Source organism: Oncorhynchus gorbuscha, linkage group LG24 (assembly GCF_021184085.1).
Source record: "Oncorhynchus gorbuscha isolate QuinsamMale2020 ecotype Even-year linkage group LG24, OgorEven_v1.0, whole genome shotgun sequence".
In the NCBI taxonomy this organism is placed as follows: Eukaryota; Metazoa; Chordata; class Actinopteri; order Salmoniformes; family Salmonidae; genus Oncorhynchus; species Oncorhynchus gorbuscha.
The window spans coordinates 32,015,182-32,036,340 of record NC_060196.1 but is presented as its reverse complement, the minus strand read 5'-3'; the positions used below and the strand labels follow the sequence as shown (position 1 = coordinate 32,036,340).

Sequence of the window (21,159 nt, the reverse complement as noted above, 5' to 3'; positions counted from 1 at the left end):
TACTGTGTGACTTTCACTTTTACCAGAGTATGACAATTGGGTACTTTTTCCACCACTGCTGAACTCGATACTGACGAGTCAGCTGAATACAAATCAGCTGATCAAATAAAGTACTGAGGCACGTGATTCCTCCATGTGTATGCCGAAAAAGAAAGATGGCGGCGGAGATTTTGTACACAATCCACGTTTATGTCTTATTTTTGCTTTTAACGGTTCGGTTTTCTTCTAGTTTTATCCGCAATGGTGATAACTACCGTCGGAATGTAAGTTGGGTAGTACATTTTTGTTTACATTTATTTTGTACAGTGATAAAGTGCTATAAAAGTTTGCTAACGTTAGCTAATATTTTGCTGACCAGGTAAGGCGTTAACGTTAGCTAGCTGACGCTTTAAGAATTTAGTTAGCAAGCTAACCAACGTTACTGCTAAATAGCAACTTATACATTTGAGCTAGTTGGTGATTACTAACATTTTGGATATACGTGTTTGGGTTTGTATTTATAGCTCTAGCCATATTGTAATGATGACCAACAATCTATAAAACTGTAATTTACCAGTGGTGTGAAGTAATTAACTATAAATACTTTAATGTACTTAAGATGTTTTGGGGGGTATCTGTACTTTACTATTTAAATTTGACTACTTTTACTTTAATTGTATTTTTATTTAACCAGGCAAGTCAGTTAAGAACACATTCTTATTTCAATGACGGCCTGGGAATAGTAGTGGGTTAACTGCCTGTTCAGGGGCGGAACGACAGATTTGTACCTTGTCAAGTCGGGGAACTCGCAACCTTTCGGCTATTAGTCCAACGCTCTAACCACTAGGCTACGCTGCCGCTGCTACATTTTGAATGCTTAGCAGGACAGAAATGGTCCAATTCATGCAATTATCAAGAGAACATGCCTGGTCATCCTTACTGCCTCTGATTTGGCGGACTCACTAAAGACAAATGCTTAGTTTGTAAATTATGTGTGAGAGTTCCCCTGACTATCTGTAAATAAAATAAAAACAAGAAAATCGTGCCATCTGGTTTGTTTAATATAAGGAATTTGAAATTATTAATACTTTTACTTTTGATACTTAAGTAGATTTAAAACCAAATACTTTTATACTTTCACTGAAGTATTTTACTGGATGACTTTTACTTATGTAATTTTTTATGAAGGTATCTTTACTTTTACTCAAGTATGACAATTGGGTTCTTTTTCCACCACTATCATTTTACCCATTGTTGGACCAGCCAACAATGCATACTGTAGTGACATGGGGCTACACAATCCCTTCTGGTTGTGGTGGGTGTGATTTTGAACTAGGGACATACGGAAAGTTGTCAGACCCCTTGACTTTTTTCACATTTTGTTACGTTACAGCCGTATTCTAAAATGTATTAGATTTGAATCCATCTACACACAGTATCCCATAATGACAAAGCAAAATGTATTTTGTTGTGTGTGCAAATTTATAAAAAAGTATTCAGACCCTTTGCTATGAGATTTGAAATTGAGCTCCGGTGCATCCTGTTTCCATTGATCATCTTTGAGATTTTTTGACAACTTGGAATCCACTTGTGGTCAATTCAATTGATTGGACATGATTTGGAAAGGTGTACACCTGTCTATATAAGTTCCCACAGTTGACAGTGCATGTCGGAGCAAAAACCAAGCCATAAGGTCGAAGGAATTGTCCATAGAGCTCCGAGACAGGATTGTGTCAAGGCACAGATTTGTGGAAGGGTACCAAAACATTTCTGCAGCTTTGAAGGTCCCCAAGAACACAGTGGACTCCATCATTCTTAAATGGAGGAAGTGTGGAACCACCAAGACTTACTTCACCTGGCTGCCCAGGTGAACTGAGCGATCAGGGGACAAGGGCCTTAGTCAGGGAGGTGACCAAGAATCCGATGGTCACTCTGACAGCTCCAGAGTTCCTCTGTGGAGATGGGAGAACCTTCCAGAAGGACAACCATCTCTGCAGCTGTCCACCAATCAGGCCACTCTTCAGTAAAAGGCACATAACAGTTTGGAGTTTGCCAAAAGGCACCTAAAGACTCTCAGACCATGAGAAACAAGATTCTCAAGTCAGATGAAACCTAGATTGAAGTCTTTGGCCTGAATGCCAAGAGTCACGTCTGGAGGAAACTTGGCACCATCCCTACAGTGAAACATCGTGGTGGCATCATCATGCTGTGGGGATGTTTTTCAGTGACAGGGCAGGGACTGGGAGACTAGTCAGGATCCAGGGAAAGATGAACGGAGCAAAGTACAGAGATCCTTGAGGAAAACCTGCTCCAGAGCATTCAGGACCTGACTGGGGTGAATGTTCACCTTTTCAACAGAAAAATGACCCTAAGCACACAGATCAAGTCAACATAGGAGTGGCTTCGGGACAAGTCTCTGAATGGAATGGCCCAGCCAGAGCAGGAGCTTGAACCCGATCAAACATATCTGGCGACACCTGAAAATGGCTGTGCAGCGATGTTCCCCATCCAACCTGACAGAGCTTGAGAGGATCTGCAGAGAAGAATGGGAGAAACTCCCCAAATGCCAAGCTTGTAGCGTCATACCCAAGAAGACTTGAGACTGTAATCGCTGCCAGAAGTGCTTCAACAAAGTAGTAAAGAGTCTGATTGCTTGTGTAAATGTGATAAGTGCAAAAATGTCTAAAAACCTGTTTTTTGTTTTTTCATTATTGGGTATTGTGTGTAGATTGAGAGAAATTTGGAAAAAGTCAAGGAGTCTGAATACTTGCTGAAAGTTTGGGTTTTGCATTTTTCGTAATTTTTTATTTAATTGAACCTTTATTTAATTAGGCTAAGAACAAATTCTTATTCACAAGGATGGCCTAGGAACAGTGGGTTAACTGCCTTGTTCAGGGGAGAACGACAGATTTTTACCTTGTCAGCTCAGGGATACTCTAGCAACCTTTCGGTTACTGGCCCAACGCTCTAAAAGTGAGGGTACCTGCCGTCCCAGTTGCTGAGATGGCTAAATCAAATGGTGCTGAAACAAATATAAACCAAACACTACTCTGTGCTGGCAATCCAGCCATGTCAAATATGAATAAATATTGATTAGGAACGATCTCATTTGAGACCTGCTTTCTTACCAAGTCAGGAGCAATCAATATGTTTTTAGTGTTGTTGGCCTGAGCAGGACTGAGTGCAAAACCTGTTATTGATTCATGAATCACCTCTGTTTACAATTTCAGTTTGCTTGTATGATTCTCACCTGTTACGCTATAGAAAAATGAGAACATACTCTCTGTTTTACATACCTCTTCCCAGGTATCCCTGGAGCTGAACCCTGGTCTGAACTCCTTGCTGACACCGCTGGCCCCTGGTGTTGGCTTGCTCCATGTGCGGGCGGTCGGCAAAAACAACACACTGCATTACCTCCTCTGCAGCCAGGGGGCGCCCGCGTTACTACTGGTGCACACAAGCTCCATTTCATCCAAGGTGGAGGTAGACTGGCCTGCCTTCCTCATGCAAAATACCACAGGCAGCCTGAAAGTGACTCCAGAGAGCAGTGTTCTGTACAGCAACGCACTTGTCTTTACCAGGGTGAGTCACAAGTAGTTCTAAATGGATGGTCATCGTTTTCATAAGTGTCAGTTGAGGTGATATTCTGGTGGCTGATATAGGTCACATGACTGTATTTCATCCAAATGCATAAAACATAAATACGAGGTGCTAGGTTTTGAACCATAATCCAGGTTATGGAAAGTAATCATTTGCATGGTCAAATTCTAGCTCTAGACATTTCTTGTAGATCATAAATGTTTGGATGGTTGTTGGCAATATGGTAATAGCTCTAACAAACACCTGGGTTTTAAAAACAGGTTGATTTCAGACTGTGCAGCCATACGCAACTCCTTCACTAAACCAACTAATTTGTCTGTCATCAGCTGTGGGAGTATGACGATGTCAACGACACAGCTGACCCTGAGCACCTACCCCCCTCCAGCTTTTTCCAGCCCTACGAGCTGCAGAATTTCACCTGGGACGACCTGAACAAGACATTGGACCACACAGGCCACACCGCCCTGCTTTGTGGAAGAGACGCCAGCGAGAGCTTCAGCAATGGCTCGCTCTGTCTGAAGGTAGGTGGAACTGGATCATCTAAAGCCTGCATGATGAAATTAGACATTTCATCATGAGATTCAGACCGTTGTCTGGATCCACTCAACAGATAGCATGGGACATGGTCTCATCTCTACATTACACCACTTTTAAAGTTCTGAAAATGTCTGACAAACTTTGATTTTATGATTATAAACTTACTGAAGTGAAGTGAGTACTACTGATCAGGCAGATTGTACATTTTATTGCATGTTAGCTAGCCTGTATTCAACCATTATTTTCCTAACGTAGTTCTCAGCCTTTGATGTTGAGGGGCGTGACCAAGGCTGGCCCAGTCTCCTCCACAACGCTAACTCCTCCCAGCTGAGGGTGGGGCTGGACGGCGTGGCCCCGAGGTCCAATCGCTCCCGCTTTTCCCTAGAGCTACAGGCCGTGGGAAACACCCAGCCCATGAGCAGAGTGGACATGCTCCGGTCAATAGATGACGAATACACACCCTCCATATTCAAGGTAATGTTTGTGTGTGTGTTATAGACATTCAGTTATACTGTAGTAAATATTACTGAGTGTTTAGATGTTTATATTTCAACACATTTTGTGTGGTTGATCATTTATGGTTGATTCACTGTTCTAAACCTTCTCTCTGTAGACTCACTAAAGCTGTCAGATTCTACAGTGATCTTGTCTTTCCTCTCCCTTAGGTATCTCAGTGGGTGTCCTCTCCAGTCAACTCCACCTCCCCTGTTCTTGGCTACGCCCAATGGAAGCCCGTGGCCTACCGCAGGCCATCGCCTGTCTTTGAGGATGCCACTCCCTGCCGGCACTCAACGCCTGTCCCTGTAGCCCAGCTTCCCCCCTCCGGCCTGGTGCGGGCTTATTTTGGAGGGGAGCACCAGACCACCGGGCTCAACATGACCTTCAGTATCACTGGAGACCCATTCTACAACACCACCAACTACCTTAGCTGGTAGGTAACTGTTTATATCCTATTGGTTCATATGTTGCATTTTAGCAAATTGAAATGAATTATACAGTAAATTGCAGTTTATAGCCCCACTGTTAACCAATCATCTCACACCACCTCCAACTACCTGAAATTATAATGAAATTGTCATCACTGATGATATTCTTCCTTCTCTTGATTTTTCTGTCTTATTCCATAACCTTTTCTTCTTCCTAATTCAGGACTGTGTTGGTGGGACTGGGCTCTCCTCCTGTGGACTTGTTTTCTCCTCTGGTTCTGGTCATCATGGTGGTGGGACTGGGCACTCCAATGTTGATCATCCTGCTGGGCGGGGTGTGTGTGTCCGTCCGCAAGAACAGGCCCCAAATGCAGGTTTACGAGCCAATCCAGGCCAAGCCAGGATATGTGTCCCACCTTTAACCAATGAACAGAGACATCTCTGGGCACAATTTTTCAAAAGATATCTGGATTTACTCTATCAGATACGATTAAATGCATAGAGAAAGTGTCCGGCGGGTGTCAATCTTTTTTAAATGAGGTGCACTGATACATGTGGATTACATCACTTGCACGGAGCTCTGTCCAATACGGCCATCCATTGTTGGCACAATCAACCAATAAGTCTTTGACAGAAACTCATTTCTAACCACTGGCATAATTTGGGAATGGGCTGAATCATCCTGTGGACGAGAGCCAATTTATGAGTGCGTTTATTTGTGCTTGTGAATGCCAAAGGCTCCCATCTCAACCCTAACATTCCATGTGAGCATTTTTATAGGGCAAATTGTGAAAAGGCGTCTTACTGTAGTTGTACTTTATTATTATAATTATTTTAAACTCATGATTAAGTACACACGTTCAGTTCTGTGTAAAACAGTATATTATCTTATCATTGTTGCTCAACAAACAGTACACAATGACATGTTACACTGAAGCTGTCTGTTTGGCACTGCCAAGATAGGATATACTGACCTGACATGGGTCCTACACTGTCTAATGATCGACTCACGCACATATAAATATCTGACGACATTAGAAGAGTCAGAAGGGAGCAGGTTTTTTTTCAAACACTGATCTGAGGTCAGTTTTTATTGTAATGGTTTAATAATTGGTGAAGATAAGCTAATCTTGGATCTACACCTGAAGGAGACCCACACCTGGAGCAGTGAGAGGAAAATAAATCTCAGGGAAGAACCTTATAGAAACAAGGTTTGTTGCTTTCTTTCCCAACCCCCTGGATGTTATTCTTTGGGGAAATGGGAAGCATAGTTTGGGTCCATGTGCTCTTCAAAGTAAACTGAAATGTGATCATTCTAAAATGTTTTAGGCTTGTTTTAAATGATTGATTAATGTTTATTTGAGCTTCAATGTGTCAGCTAAATTAAGTTAGAAATCGGTATGGGGTTAAATGTTTTGTATGATCTTGTAATTAATGTTACTTTGACACCCAGTGTTTATTGTTGCCACACAAAAGAAAATGGTCAAACTTCTCCTTTGGAATGAATTTAAAACATGCTTCATAATCAGGTTGTAATCAGAGTAAATGACCTTGTGGAGTTTTTACCTGTGTTTTTCAATTAGGCAACAATATGTTACCTTAATTTCAGAGCTAAACGCAAAATGTAATGCAAAAACACCAGTACCTGAAATATTATTATGCAATCTAATACACAGGTCATTTTTTTTATTTTGAGGAGAATTTACCTTTAAATTAACTGAATGGTAATGTATTGCCTCAATCCATACAATTGTCTTTAAAAAAAAAGAAGAAGAAATGGATAGGCAAGTTATTTACTGCTCATTTATTTTCTTTGTTAAACAAGGTCTGGTACAGAAATGTCAACATGTTTTAAAAAAGCAACAAGGACCTCTAAATATAACTGGTTTCTTGGCCACATTTTATATACACAATATTGTTATGATTATATATTTTTTTTTCCATCTCTACAAGAGATGGGAAAAGGCAGGCTGTTAGAATGTACATAATTGTATTACAAAATATATAATTTCTTTACAAACTACACATCTGTTTTCATTATTCAACTACATTAACACTAAGACGAAGATGATGCCAGCTCTTGGCTGCATTTTTCCATTGCAGGCAAGCATTAAATTACAACTAAGAAAAAGTGCAGTCAGCTAACCAGTCATGTGAGGCAGTCAATGTCCAGTGACATGCTTTTCAAATCCCATGACATGGGACCTGTCCAATCACATGAGGATGCTGTAAGAAATACCATGTCCAATCAAATTATGTCCAGCAGTGAGAGATCCTGAAAAGCATAGTTGGCTGTAGTTTATCTACAACTGACATTGCTGCCATCAGAGGATACCAAGAACGCCATCTTAGTTGAAAATAGTGTTCCTGGATGCATCCAATTCCCCAGGTCACCTAAGTAGGTTAGAGCAGTGTCCTTTCACAGAGTCCTCGACCATGTCTCCATCTGCCAGCTTGTTAAGCTCCTCCAGGTCTAGGGGATCGATCTGAAGGGGGTTATCCAGGGCAAAGGGGTCTGCATCAAATCCCAGCATGGGCAAAACTCCAGAGAAATCCTCAAAAGCTAGTTTGTCTATTAAGTGGGAAACAAAAATAAAGTGGATAAGAGAGAAAGATTATGACCGGGATTAAATCTCAAATGCGGGTTACAGGCATTATGGCTTTTAAAGGTAATGCTCCCGTACGCGGAGTTCCCATTCACGGTAAATGCTGCACATGTCGGCTCAATCGGAAATTGCCTTTAAAAGCCGCAATGCCTGTAACCCGAAATCTGATTTAATCCCGCCCAAAGTTTTAAAATAGACAAGATAAGCTTTATAAAAGGTTTAAATCACAGTGGCAATTTAAAAAAAAAGTTTATGATTCAATTGCCCGGTCCAACATTTCAGGAAATGGACTTGTAACTGTCTGGATGAAACAATACCCTGTGTAAATTGAAAATAAGGTAACACTTCTCCCAAATGTTAACTATTTAACTGCAGCAAGCGATTAAAAAGTATAAGAGGGGGGAAGGAGTGGGTCCTACCTGTCGTAAGGATGTTATGACAGTCCACACTGCTTTGGTTCTGGCAGTGGACGGACATCTGAGGTACTTGGATCCCACAGTAAACCCCTCCATCTTTCCCAACCACAGATTGAGGCCCAGAATCTCCCCAGAGAGGCTCCTTACTGAGTTGTCCCAGCTGGGCAGAGTTGTGGACAACCAACAAAGATTAGAGACCGTTAGATGAAAAGTATGGACACTGAATGAATCGACAGGTAAAATAGAGTTGTCCTTTCAATACTGTTAGATTATTTACAGTTTTAGGTCTTAGGTTACCTGCTGGGAAAGCGCCTGAGTCTGGCTGGGTGTGAGGTGTAGGCCCATGTAGGACTCATTCTGGAAATGATCCAGTATGGAAGAGGCCTAAGAAAGCAGAAAGGGGGCGAGTGAACCATTAATAGGGCTGCACATTGAAATTGCAATATTGACGTGTGCAATACCCATATCGCAAGAGATCGATATCGCATGCAATACATCCGTTTTGATAGTTGACTTGTTTTTTCTATCTTGCGGCTGCTTCCCTCACACAACAAGCCCGCACCCTGTCACTCTAGCAGCACAGTTCCCCAGTTAGATTCACTATACAGATTTGAGTCAGTTTGCTACAGTAGGAGAATAATCCTGCATCAACAGGACATTTGAATTATTGTGTGGATTATAATTAATGGACATGTTTGTAGGGGTTGATACATTTATGGTAAGGGAAAATCAAGTCTGAAATTTCAAAGTGGAAATTACAAACTTCAAATGCCTTTTTAAACCTAAAATACAATACAAGTTTTACAGGTACGTTCTCCTGCAACAGGGTTATCAAATTAAGATCCTACATCTAAATTTGCCTGCAGTTATGTTAGGTCAAATGCATTCAACTGATTGTTCCAAACAAGAGCGATGCTGTTTTCCACTTTTCTTCTACATTCTATTCCAACAGTTCACCAAAGTGTTTTGATCTATATCGCACATCAAACTGCAAAATTGGATTAAAAAAATTGCAATTCCATTTTTTGCCCATATTGTGTGGCCCTACATTACCATCCCTTACTGATAGACCAAACATCAAATAGCCTCTTACTGATCCTAAACATAGCCTAAACTGACCATAAACATAGCCTAAACTGACCCTAAACATAGCCTACATCACAGACAAAACAAAGAGGCTGATAAAAGTGCAAAATGTACACGGACACAAAGTCAAAATAAACAAACTCAAACGAGTGAAAACAGATGGGGTTATTCTCACATTGTAGAGGTCCGGATTGTTGTCCATGAAGGAGTTCATCTGTGAGGAGAGTTTGGTCGACTGAATCTGGTCCTTCTGACCTTGCACCTTTTGATGTGCCCAGCTCCTTCCCTGGACTTGGGTCTGATGCTTACGAGTCATCTGCATCGTTGGTACTTTTTGTGGGTTTGACATGTTCTGCCCACTCAAGTTGAGGCTCTGAGATGGCGGGTATGCACACTGGAGATGCCACTGATGTTGCTGCTGTTGCTGCTGCTGGTTGCCATTTTGCCGCTGCTGCTGTTGGTATGGTTGAAACTGCTGGAGCTGCTGTTGCTGCTGTAGCACCTCATCTTGTCGAAGTGCTTGGTGTTGCTGAGGTTGTCTTTGGCATGCTTGTTGTTGATACTGTTGCTGATGTGGGTTCTGCTGGTGTGGGTGTTGCGGGTGCAGCTGGTATTGTTGCCTTTGCTTCTCTTGCTGTTGCTGTGGGAGGTTTTGGTACACTTGTTTCTGTTGTTGCTGGTGCTCTTGGTGTCGTTGATGCTGTTCCTTTTGTAATTTATGTAAGTGTTGTTGCTGTAAGTTCTCACACTGGTTTGACCCACTTTGACGTTGCTGTTTTGTGTCCAGGTCCTGACCTTCTGTCTGGACATGCTGGATCTGGCATTGATATACTTGATTTGGGTGTTGGTACTGTTGTTGATGGTGATATTGCACTCGTTGGAGATTGTGTGTCTGTGGGAGCTGTTGCTGTGGGTGTTGTTGAGGATGTTGTTGTTGCTGCTGCTGCTGATGTACACCTCGTTGTTGTAGATCCCTGGATTTCTCCTGGGGTGGTGGCGTTTTCTGCGGTTCCTGCCTGGGTTGCTGCTGCCCCTCTGTCAGAGAATGCTGCCGCTGTGGCAGGCCTCTATGCATGGGCTGCTGAGCTGCTGGAGTACCCTCGTGTTGAGGTTGGCAGTGACGATACCCTGGTGGCCTTGATTCCTGTGGTAATTGGTTGGTGTTCAGGAGAACTCCCTTGGAATTTAAATAAGAGCAATACATCAAACTGTCTTAATATGGAATTATATGAAATAATCGTATTAACGAACACAATGATGTCACTTAAATTCCAGTTTTCTGGAGATACCTGAGTTATAGAAGATAACTTTGGAGACCCAACCGGTGAAAACTGTTTAGATTGGAGCCAGCGAGACTCTCCGCCAGTGGGAACGACCAGTGGGCTGAGGGGAGTCCGCCTCCTTGACGGCGGCACCTGCGTCTGGCTCGTTGGACGTGGGGAGCAGGATAGCGAAGAGGAGGAGCAAGAGCGGGATCCACCAATCCCACTGCTGTAGCTACAGTGGCTAGTTGTGGATTGCAGGGATAGGCCGCTTAGGGAAGAACTGCTGAGGAAGGACTGGAGGGATTGGTTGCTAGGGGATGACTGCAGGGAAGTGTTGCTGAGTGAGAAGTTCAAGGAGGTGGAGCTCAGAGAGCTGGAAAGGGAGTGGCTGCTGAGAGAGGATTGGATATTGGGGATGCTGTGGGAGGACTGGAGCAATGGGTTACTGTATGAGCCTTGGAGAGACAACGACAAACCTGAGAATACAGAATAAATGGACACCATCATCACCATGTGAACATACCTCAACTGGCACCGACATACAGTAAGAACTTAGCACACAGACAAACACACCTGGCAAGGGAAATTCATGGTCCCTGGCTCCAAGGTGAGAGGGAGTTCCAGGTAGGTGGCCAGTGCTGCAGGCTGTGGGTTTGTCTGGGTCCACACCTACTGGCTGTGGGGAGGGGAGGTGCAGGCTGGAGAGGTCGGGCAAGGAGCCACTCACATTGAGAGCGGACGGGACGTTGAGAGCACTGAACTGCTGATCTGGCGAGGACAGGATGCTGGGGAAAACCACAAGAGGGAAAGATGGGAGATTCAGCTAGGGCCCAGGGGTTGACTTTCCTTTTTACCATATTTATTTGGAAAAGCGGAACTTACTTTACACCAGGGAATTTACGTGATTCGATTCCAGTGGGCAGTGCAGGACACTAGGATGAGAAACAATTAGCAAGGAAACATCAGCTACATCAATGGGGAAAATAGTCACGCATCTGCTAGACTCAATAGAGAAATATCGCACCCGTTCGTTCGCATAGGAAATATGAAGCATTGTGGATGGTTACATTGGCAGGAAAAAGGAGAATAATACCTTCTTGGTATTTCTTAATGGTTTTCCCTCTTCTAGGACATTCTCCTCAATCGGAGGCACTGGATATGGAAAAACTGAGTTGACAAAGAGGAAACCATCAAATTGGATTAACGCATGGCATAGAAAATAAAGGCATTCGCTATAATTAACTAAGGACTAACGCAAGAACCCCGAACACAATGCTATGACTATTTCAATACGACCGGAGGCATTGTGGACTTACCACCACGTCTGTTCCGTGAGGTTAAAGCCTGCTGGTTGGGGCTCAAATGGTCCCCTGTGTGGGTGTTCCTCACACTGGTGTGCAGGGCCGAGTCTGAGTTAGTTCTGGGGAGGAGAGCACACATCTTAGAGGGGAAAGCAAGAGCGTAGAAGAACAGCAGAGAAACACCATGGATACATTGCTCACCTATTAAGTGCTGTGATGGGAAGGTGCATCTGTTGGCTTTTGTCCACTGTGCTTGACCAGTTCCTTTTCGTGTGACAGAATCAGAGTCAAAATATGTATTAAGATATTTATTACGAAGTGAACTAAATATATCAGTTTGGATCCGTTACCTTCTCCAGCTGGGCTCGGGTGGTGGAGACAGATGAACTGAGCGGTAGGGAGAGTTGTCAGTCTGTTTCGGAGTGTTAAGGCTACACACAGTGTCCTTAGAAAAACCTAGGCATAGACCTACTGTTGGCAAACAATGGTACGAAAAGTTGACAGGGCATTGTCTGCACTGTGCTGTGTGCATGATTAATCCCCTCCATCGGTTTCTTAAGTGGGTCAACTTTGAACCTCTTAGAAAAAAAGGTGCTGTCTAGAACCGAAAAGGGTTCTTTCGGCTGTCCCCATAGGAGAACCCTTTGAATAACCCTTTTTGGTTCCAGGTGGAACCATTTCCACAGAGAGTTCTACATGGAACCCAAAAAGGGTTCTACCTGGAACCAAAATGGGGAGAGCCGAAGAACTGTAGTGTGGCATTTGACCCCAGCCCGCTTTTATACACAATAGATGTTTGGTCATCTTGCAATAGGCAGGAAGTAGGCTACTGTGGATTTAAGGCAATAGTTCACCCCTTTATTGCAATATATAACTATTGCTTTACATCCACTTTTATGGTCGTCCTCCAGTGCTTGACTTGGGCAGGAGCTCACCGGAGCTGAGTACTGGCACCACCATTTTACTACTGTTTGAGCTCCTGTTCCTCTTCTAGAATATTAGCTCAAAAGTATTGTGGAGATCCTGCACCTAAATGTACACAGTGCTGGCACCCAAAATGAGCACAGGCCCCTATTTTAGTCCAAGTCAAGCACTGTCGTCCTCCATGCACTTCAGATATCTGAAGTGCATGGAGGACGAACATAATTTCTGTGTGCTTACTTTACGAGAGTAGAAAATGGCTAATGTTAGCATTGACCATTAGAAAACCCTTAATAGCTTCTGTTTGTGCTTTAGCCAACTATGAATCACTGCCAGTCCTATGTTAGTGTTCACCAATCTTTTCTTAGTCAAGATCACTTTCTAAGTCAAAATGCAAGCCGAGATCTACCACTCAGATTTAAATAAAATACAAAAATGTAAAAAATAAATAAAAACATGACTTAAAAAACATAAACCTATACAACATTAACCCATTGAAAACAGTTATGTATCAATGAGGTTTGTGCATTAGGCTATAGGCCCAATACCTTATCACTGCATATTGGTGACGCTTGAATTTCCCTGCCAATGTTGTCCTTCTCAGACCCTTTTGAAGTTATATTTCAAATAAATGGTATATAAGGTACATGATCACACTGGTAATATATCACTTAATGTATTACTTGTGAAAAACAGTTTTTTTACTGGACCGAAGGCCTGCATCTGATGCTCAGTCTGAGGGGAGGTATTGGCATTTGGTATTTTATTAGGATCCCCATTAGCTGTTGCAAAAGCAGCAGCTAGTCTTCCTGGGGTCCACACAATACATGAAACATAATACAGAATGACACAATACAGAACATCATTAGACAAGAACAGCTCAAGGACAGAACTACATACATTTTTAAAAAGGCACACGTAGCCTACATATCGATGCATACACACAAACTATCTAGGTCAATTAGGGGACTCCCTGTCCCTTCTCTCTCCCTCCGCTGAGAAAAGGGACACAGTCCTCCAGCTGATGGCGAAACTTAAGTCGAACTGCATTACTTCTGCCTTGTGCACCAATTCATGTTGTTAGTCCTATGACCAGAGAAAGTGAAATATTCCTCGATATTAAAAAAGACACAAGCCGCAAATAATAACGCAATTTTATCGAAACAAACATTTTATGGCTTATTAAACTTTTGAACAAAGTGTTTACAGTGCTGAATAACAACATAAACATGAACTTACTCATGAAAACAGCAGCTCTTTGCTATATTCATTGATTCTCTCTCTAGTCATGGTTTTAAAAGCTTTGAAATTTCACATGATCAACTTCGCTGTGCGTTTGAGGCTTCTTTTTACAGTCTATGGCACGAGGAAACTTTTGGGACACAGTGATCTGAGCTATCTGATTGGCCTATAGGTGCATTTGATTTGCTATCTACTATGCAGGCTGGGCCTGCCGGGTAGGCGGAGTTCTACCTTCCATAGATGCTGCTGAATCAAGTGCACCTACCGTCAACAGCACGAAACAAATACGAAAATAGGAACGAAAGGCTTTATCGTTGTTTTTTTAATTAAATGTTTGGTGATTGACTAGGACTGGCTGGACTGGTTGGTGACCACTGTCCTATGGGATCAACTAAGCAATACAGACATTGTTACACTAGCAGTGACTTCACTTCACTTTGTCACTTTAAGTGACCCGTCACTGCCTGCCCTTGACTGAGCATAAAGGATACATGTCTCCTGTTTTGCCTGACTGGGAAACTGAGCCGCCCCTCTCCTTGTGTCCGCTCTGCCATTGGGTGAAGTCTTATGGGGCAGCCATTGTCTGGACTACAGGGGAGCTGAACCTAACAGTCAGACAGATCAATGGTTCATTTGACTTTCAGTAGCCTACAGTTGAAGTCGGAAGTTTACATACACTTAGGTTAGAGTCATTAAAACTCATTTTTCAACCACTCCATAAATTTTGTGTTAACAAACTATAGTTTTGGCAAGTCGGTTAGGACATCTACTTTGTGCATGACACAAGTAATTTGTCCAACAATTGTTTATGCAGACAGATTATTTCACTTATAATTCACTGTATCACAATTCCAGTGGGTCAGAAGTTTATATACATAAAGTTGACTGTGCGTTTAAACAGTTAGGAAAATTCCAGAAAATTATGTCATGAATTTAAAAGCTTCTGATAGGCTAATTGACATAATTTGAGTCAATCAATTGGAGGTGTACCTGTGGATGTATTTCAAGGCCTACCTTCAAACTCAATGCCTCTCTGCTTGACAACATGGGAAAATCAAAAGAAATCAGCCAAGACCTCAGAAAAAAAATTGTAGACCTCCACAAGTCTGGTTCATCCTTGGGAGCAATTTCCAAACACCTGAAGGAACCACGTTCATCTGTACAAACAATAGTACGCAAGTATAAACACCATGGGACCACACAGCCATCATACCACTCAGGAGGGAGACACATTCTGTCTCCTAGAGATGAATGTACTTTGGTGCGAAAAGTGCAAATCAATCCCAGAACAACAGCAAGGGACCTTGTGAAGATGCTGGAGGAAACAAGTGCAAAAGTATCTATATCCACAGTAAAACGAGTCCTATATCGACATAACCTGAAAGGCCACTCAGCAAGGAAGAAGGCACTGCTCCAAAACCGCCATAAAAAAGCCAGACTACGGTTTGCAACTGCACATGGGGACAAAGATGGTTTTTTGGAGAAATGTCCTCTGGTCTGATGAAATAAAAATAGAACTGTTTGGCCATAATGACCATTGCTATGTTTGGAGGAAAAAGGGGGAGGCTTGCAAGCAGAAGAACACCATCCCAACCGTGAAGTACGGGAGTGGCCTCATCATGTTGTGGGGGTGCTTTGCTGCAGGAGGGACTGGTGCACTTCACAAAATAGATATCATCATGAGAAAGGAACATTCTGTGGATATATTGATGCAACATCTCAAGACAACTGTCAGGAAGTTAAAGCTTGGTCGCAAATGGGTCTTCCAAATGGACAATGACCCCAAGCATGCTTCCAAAGTTGTGGCAAAATGGCTTAAGGACAACAAAGTCAAGGTAATGGAGTGGCCATCACAAAGCCCTGACCTCCATCCTATAGAAAATTTGTGGGCAGAACTGAAAAAGCGTGTGCGAAGTTTGAGGCCTACAAACCTGACTCAGTTACACCCAACTTATTGTGGAAAGCTTGTGGAAGGCTACCCAAAAAGTTTGACCCAAGTTAAACAATTTAAAGTTAATGCTGTTAAATACTAATTGGGTGTATGTAAACTTCTGACCCACTGGGAATGTGATGAAAGAAATAAAATATGAAATAAATCATTCTCTCTACTATTATTCTGACATTTCACAGTCTTAAAATAAAGTGGTGATCCTAACTGACCTAAGAAAGATAATTTTTACTAGGATTAAATGTCAGGAATTGTGAAAAACTGAGTTTAAATGTATTTGGCTAAGGTGTATGTAAACTTCCCGACTTCAACTGTACATCATATAACCATTGCTATAGCCTACATATATGTTAATAGGCTAATAAATAGACAAATGGTTGTAAATAGTAAGTCATGTAGTTAAAAGTCATATGTTAGTAATAACTCTCACCTGTACATCTGAGGTGCTTCTCCCAATCTGGTTGACATTGGGAAGGGAGCCTCCGTAATAGGTGCCAAAGCTTCTGGCCTGCCGCGCTCTCTGGACCTGAATCTGAGACCCGGAAAGAGTTGGCCGATAAAGGAGGAGTGAATAAAGACAACAACTAGTTTCATTTGGTTAATTACCAGAAAAAGCTAATGGCATTTACAGTCAATCGTATAATAGTCTCACTTGTATAATGGAATTACTGGTAATTGTAAAACTGAGACAAAGTATATTCCGTATATAGTGACACTATAAGAGTGAGTCAAGGTTACTGTTGGCTCAGTCTCGGAAAGAATACCCCCTGACTGCCAACCCTTGGCATGAACATGGAAATCAGATACTGCAGGAGAAATACCCTGGCATACTTCAAACGCCAATGTGTAATAAACCAGCGGCAGGGTAGCCTAGTGGTTAGAGTGTTGGACTAGTAACCGAAAGGATGCATGTTCAAATCCCTGAGCTGACAAGGTACAAATCTGTCATTCTACCCCTGAACAGGCAGTTAACCCACTGTTCCTAGGCTGTCATTGAAAATAAGAATTTGTTCTTAACTAACTTGCCTAGTAAAATAAGGGTTAAAAAAATAAAAAAAATAAGTGTAGCTGACTACCGTCTTCTATTTTAAGGATAGTGTTGCATGGTGGTTAGGTAACATGTCGAATTAGGGTATTAATGATATGTAAAGTGTAGGCTATGCAAGAGGTCAAAGATCTACATTAAAACAAGTGCCATGAAGTCTAGGCTCCTCCATTTCAAGCCAGAGCAGTGGGCTGCAACTCATTGCACCTGACACCCAGCCTGGTCTCATTGACTAAACGTAACATAGTAAATGTAAATCCAGGACACTCAAATGTGTATGATACGTTTTTTCCATTTGGTATGGTTACATAAGACAGATGGTTACTTAAGGAAAAAACAAAACTTGGGTGGAACCCGAATATCTAGCAACCGAAAGCTTACGTGTTTTAATCTCATCACGGACAACTTTTAGCATTTGAGCTAATTAGCAACTTTTCAGCTACTTACTTATTTTTATCCAAAAACTTTCCTTATCCCAGGATACTTCAACTGGTGACTATCCAAAAGAATAAAGAAAAAGGAGCATTCAGTTGCTGTGTAAATCTAATACATTTTTTGACGGGACAAACAAACAATAGGCTTACGTTTTTGCATGAATCGCTTATGCTTTCGGCATGGTTCACCTTCATCGGCCACTCTGATGAAGGCAATTCACGCCAAAACGTAGGCCTATTGTTTGTTTGTCCCGTCAATAAATCGATCCGGTTTATGCAGCAACAGAGTGCTCTTTATTCTCCCATAGGGTAAGGGATGTTTTTTGCATTTTCAAGTCCTTCAGTCAAGCACCTGATCCCCCCCTTTTTTGTTTAAGCTGTGCCGAAGCGCATTTGGGTATACCTTTTTACCATTGTTCTTTTTAGCTACTTTGCAACTACTTAGCATGTTAGCTAACCCTTACCCTGACGCTAACCTTAACCCTTTTAGCTAACACTAAGCGTAACCCTTTTTTTATTTCTGTATATATCAATGATGTTGCTCTTGCTGCGGGCGATTCCCTGATCCACCTCTACGCAGACGACACCATTCTATATACTTCCGGCCCGTCCTTGGACACTGTGCTATCTAACCTCCAAACGAGCTTCAATGCCATACAACACTCCTTCCGTGGCCTCCAACTGCTCTTAAACACTAGTAAAACCAAATTCATGCTTTTCAACCGTTCGCAGCCTGCACCCGCACGCCTGACCAGCATCACCACCCTGGATGGTTCCAACCTTGAATATGTGGACATCTATAAGTACCTAGGTGTCTGGCTAGACTGTAAACTCTCCTTCCAGACTCATATCAAACATCTCCAATCGAAAATCAAATCAAGAGTCGGCTTTCTATTCAGCAACAAAGCCTCCTTCACTCACGCCGCCAAACTTACCCTAGTAAAACTGACTATCCTACCGATCCTCGACATCGGCAATGTAATCTACAAAATTGCTTCCAACACTCTACTCAGCAAACTGGATGCAGTTTATCACAGTGCCATCCGTTTTGTCACTAAAGCACCTTATACCACCCACCACTGCGACTTGTACGCTCTAGTCGGCTGGCCCTCGCTACATATTCGTCGCCAGACCCACTGGCTCCAGGTCATCTACAAGTCCATGCTAGGTAAAGCTCCGCCTTATCTCAGTTCACTGGTCACGATGGCAACACCCATCCGTAGCACGCGCTCCAGCAGGTGTATCTCACTGATCATCCCTAAAGCCAACACCTCATTTGGCCGCCTTTCGTTCCAGTTCTCTGCTGCCTGTGACTGGAACGAATTGCAAAAATCGCTGAAGTTGGAGACTTTTATCTCCCTCACCAACTTCAAACATCTGCTATCTGAGCAGCTAACCGATCGCTGCAGCTGTACATAGTCTATCGGCAAATAGCCCACCCATTTTTGCACACAATGTATATAGACTCCCCTTTTTCTTCCTACTGTGTTATTGACTTGTTAATTGTTTACTCCATGTGTAACTCTGTGTTGTCTGCTCACACTGCTATGCTTTATCTTGGCCAGGTCGCAGTTGCAAATGAGAACTTGTTCTCAACTAGCCTACCTGGTTAAATAAAGGTGAAATGTTTTTTTATTTTTTTACCTAACCTTAACCCTTAGCCTAGCTCATGTTAGCCAGCTAGTTAACGTTTGCCACCTAGCCTGAATTCGTAACATATCATACGTTTCCCAAATTCGTAACATATTGTAGGTTTTGCAAATTCATAACATATTGTACGTTTTGCAAATTCCTAACATATCATACCAATTGTAATTTGTATCATGTCATACGAAATAGGTGATGGACATCCAGAAATTAATAACGTAACATATCATACTAAATGGAGTGTCCCGGATTTACATACAGAATAATACAAAATGCTCTGAGACCAGGTTGCGACACCAGAGGCTTATTCAATAGGATTTTGCATTGTGTTCACAACATTGAAGATTGAGGTGCAATGTAGCGCAGCTATAACATGGACAGTGCGCTCTATAACGCAGAATAGGGGAACGCAAACTTGCGCACTTTACACATACGTTTACCATGTTTCAAACATATATTTATTACACCCCCAGCAAAAAGCTGGAGTCAAATTCACAGAAGGCAATTAGATTCCAAAACGATAACATAAAGTATCATATTAACCACTACTTAATACACTCACTGAACTCTGAGGTTGTAGCACTCCAACTGTGTACTGGGACAATGACACACACTCCCATAGAAATAGAATAGTAATTATATTTAATATTGACACAATAACAAATCAGCACACTCCTAGCCTAATAGACACCCCCATGAATAGCGACGTGAGGACATAGCCCATAACTCTTAACATATTTACATTGTTCAAATCTACTATGCAGGCTACCCCAAGATTGCAATTTGTAAGTCTTGCCTTGGAGGTTGTGGGAAGCCTGCACTCCATGCAGCTCTATGGCAAATCAACAGGTGTTATAAGAAAGCAATAAATGTGGTATAAGTATATATAAAGCATATATTATGTTTAAAGATTACAGTTAGAGTGTTTTGAAGTTAAATTATATCGACACTTTGGATTAAACTGAGATTTGTCAACCAGGGTATAGACTATTTGCGGTGATAGTCTATATTGCAAAATCGAGCGCGCTGCTTAATATGGCCTGGAATTTATTGCGTCTCTGAAAAGTAAAAACAAAGTCCCCTGACTGTCTGGTGGTCAACATCACTGACGTTTGATTTTTTTTCACGGCTTTGTGGTTACTCAAGTTTTATCAACACAAAGCGCGTAGGCCTGTACTCTTGACTCACCCTGGTGGAAGTGATGTCCATCATAACCTCCTGGAAGGCTGCGGTGTCCTCAGCTTGCCGCTGGGTGAGGAGTGCTATCTTCTCGCTAAACTTTCGCGGATTGCAGGACCCCGAACTAGAGCCTGGCCCCTGGCCTACCCCGCAGCCCCCGTTACCTGTACCTGCCATAAACATAATGGATCACAATTAGTGTACAATTAACTTTACACAAGCCCCCAGAGAACAAGTTCCAAGCCGAGAAGGACGACTTTATTCACGTAATTTCGAAGCGCTTTGTGGGATATGTTGTTCTTTAATAGAAGCGGGAGGCGTGTAAACAACAAAATTAAACTACAAGACCCATGCTTAGTTCTTTCATCACAGACAAAAACAACTTTGTGGATATGGGATATGTGGTTTTGAGTGTTGTGTCCCATGACATTGTGACGACGTTGTAATTACATTGATGTTACATAGTGCCTGTTTATAGTTTCTTACAGGTTAACTATGGCTAATTTATTATAGATTTATATATCAACCTCACCATAGAACAATTTTCCTTTTTTTATCACTTAGTCCTCTCTTTTGTGAGTTTATTTCCAAATCATTGGCCACAACCAACCTGGTATAATTGTATTATAGAATCTAGTATATACCATTGTTTCTACCATTATAGTTATATATTATATCTACCATTATAGTATCTACCATTGTTTATGAATAGACACAGCCATGGTCTAGCAGTATATAACATTATTGGAGACACAGTGGACCTGTATCTCCAATAATCTGCTGTACCTGCTTATGTATCACCCTTACAAAAAAAGATGGCAGTTTTGAAACTTCAGTTAAAAGTGCAGTATCTGCTGTCAACTGTGGTATTTTGGATGCAGTAATCTCAGAATAACTGCAGTTGAACAGCAGTTATGGTGCACTGTGACTGCAGACACACTGAAAAATTAATGCAGTAAAAAAAACTGTTCTTTTGGAAGCAGTATTTGAAGCATACTGCAGTTACACTGCACTCTCAATACAGTTA

General features: G+C 42.0%; 2 protein-coding genes across 4 annotated transcripts; one reads left to right on the top strand and one right to left on the bottom strand.

Annotated features, from left to right (window-relative positions):
* The first annotated feature begins 123 nt into the window (after positions 1 to 123).
* LOC124012341 (glycosylated lysosomal membrane protein-like) lies at positions 124 to 7,067 on the top strand. The gene is made up of 6 exons (XM_046325845.1): positions 124 to 263; positions 3,286 to 3,561; positions 3,906 to 4,100; positions 4,372 to 4,590; positions 4,782 to 5,047; positions 5,266 to 7,067. The coding sequence occupies exons 1-6, from the start codon at positions 156 to 158 to the stop codon at positions 5,462 to 5,464; spliced, it is 1,263 nt and encodes a 420-aa protein (XP_046181801.1). The 5' UTR covers positions 124 to 155; the 3' UTR covers positions 5,465 to 7,067.
* Positions 6,832 to 20,401, bottom strand: LOC124012340 (CREB-regulated transcription coactivator 2-like). Of its 3 annotated transcripts, none has more exons than XM_046325842.1 (14): positions 20,142 to 20,401; positions 16,258 to 16,359; positions 14,371 to 14,484; positions 12,067 to 12,128; positions 11,918 to 11,980; positions 11,732 to 11,835; positions 11,509 to 11,582; positions 11,298 to 11,347; positions 10,989 to 11,200; positions 10,440 to 10,891; positions 9,326 to 10,327; positions 8,362 to 8,448; positions 8,068 to 8,224; positions 6,832 to 7,614 (listed from the first exon to the last, which is right to left on the bottom strand). In XM_046325842.1, exons 1-14 carry the CDS (start codon positions 20,313 to 20,315, stop codon positions 7,433 to 7,435), a joined length of 2,835 nt encoding a protein of 944 aa, XP_046181798.1. In that variant the 5' UTR covers positions 20,316 to 20,401; the 3' UTR covers positions 6,832 to 7,432. The 3 variants fall into 3 exon arrangements, with proteins under 3 accessions (XP_046181798.1, XP_046181800.1, XP_046181799.1); XM_046325844.1 differs by having other exon boundaries at positions 9,326 to 10,294; XM_046325843.1 differs by having other exon boundaries at positions 11,509 to 11,567.
* Positions 20,402 to 21,159: the final 758 nt, after the last annotated feature.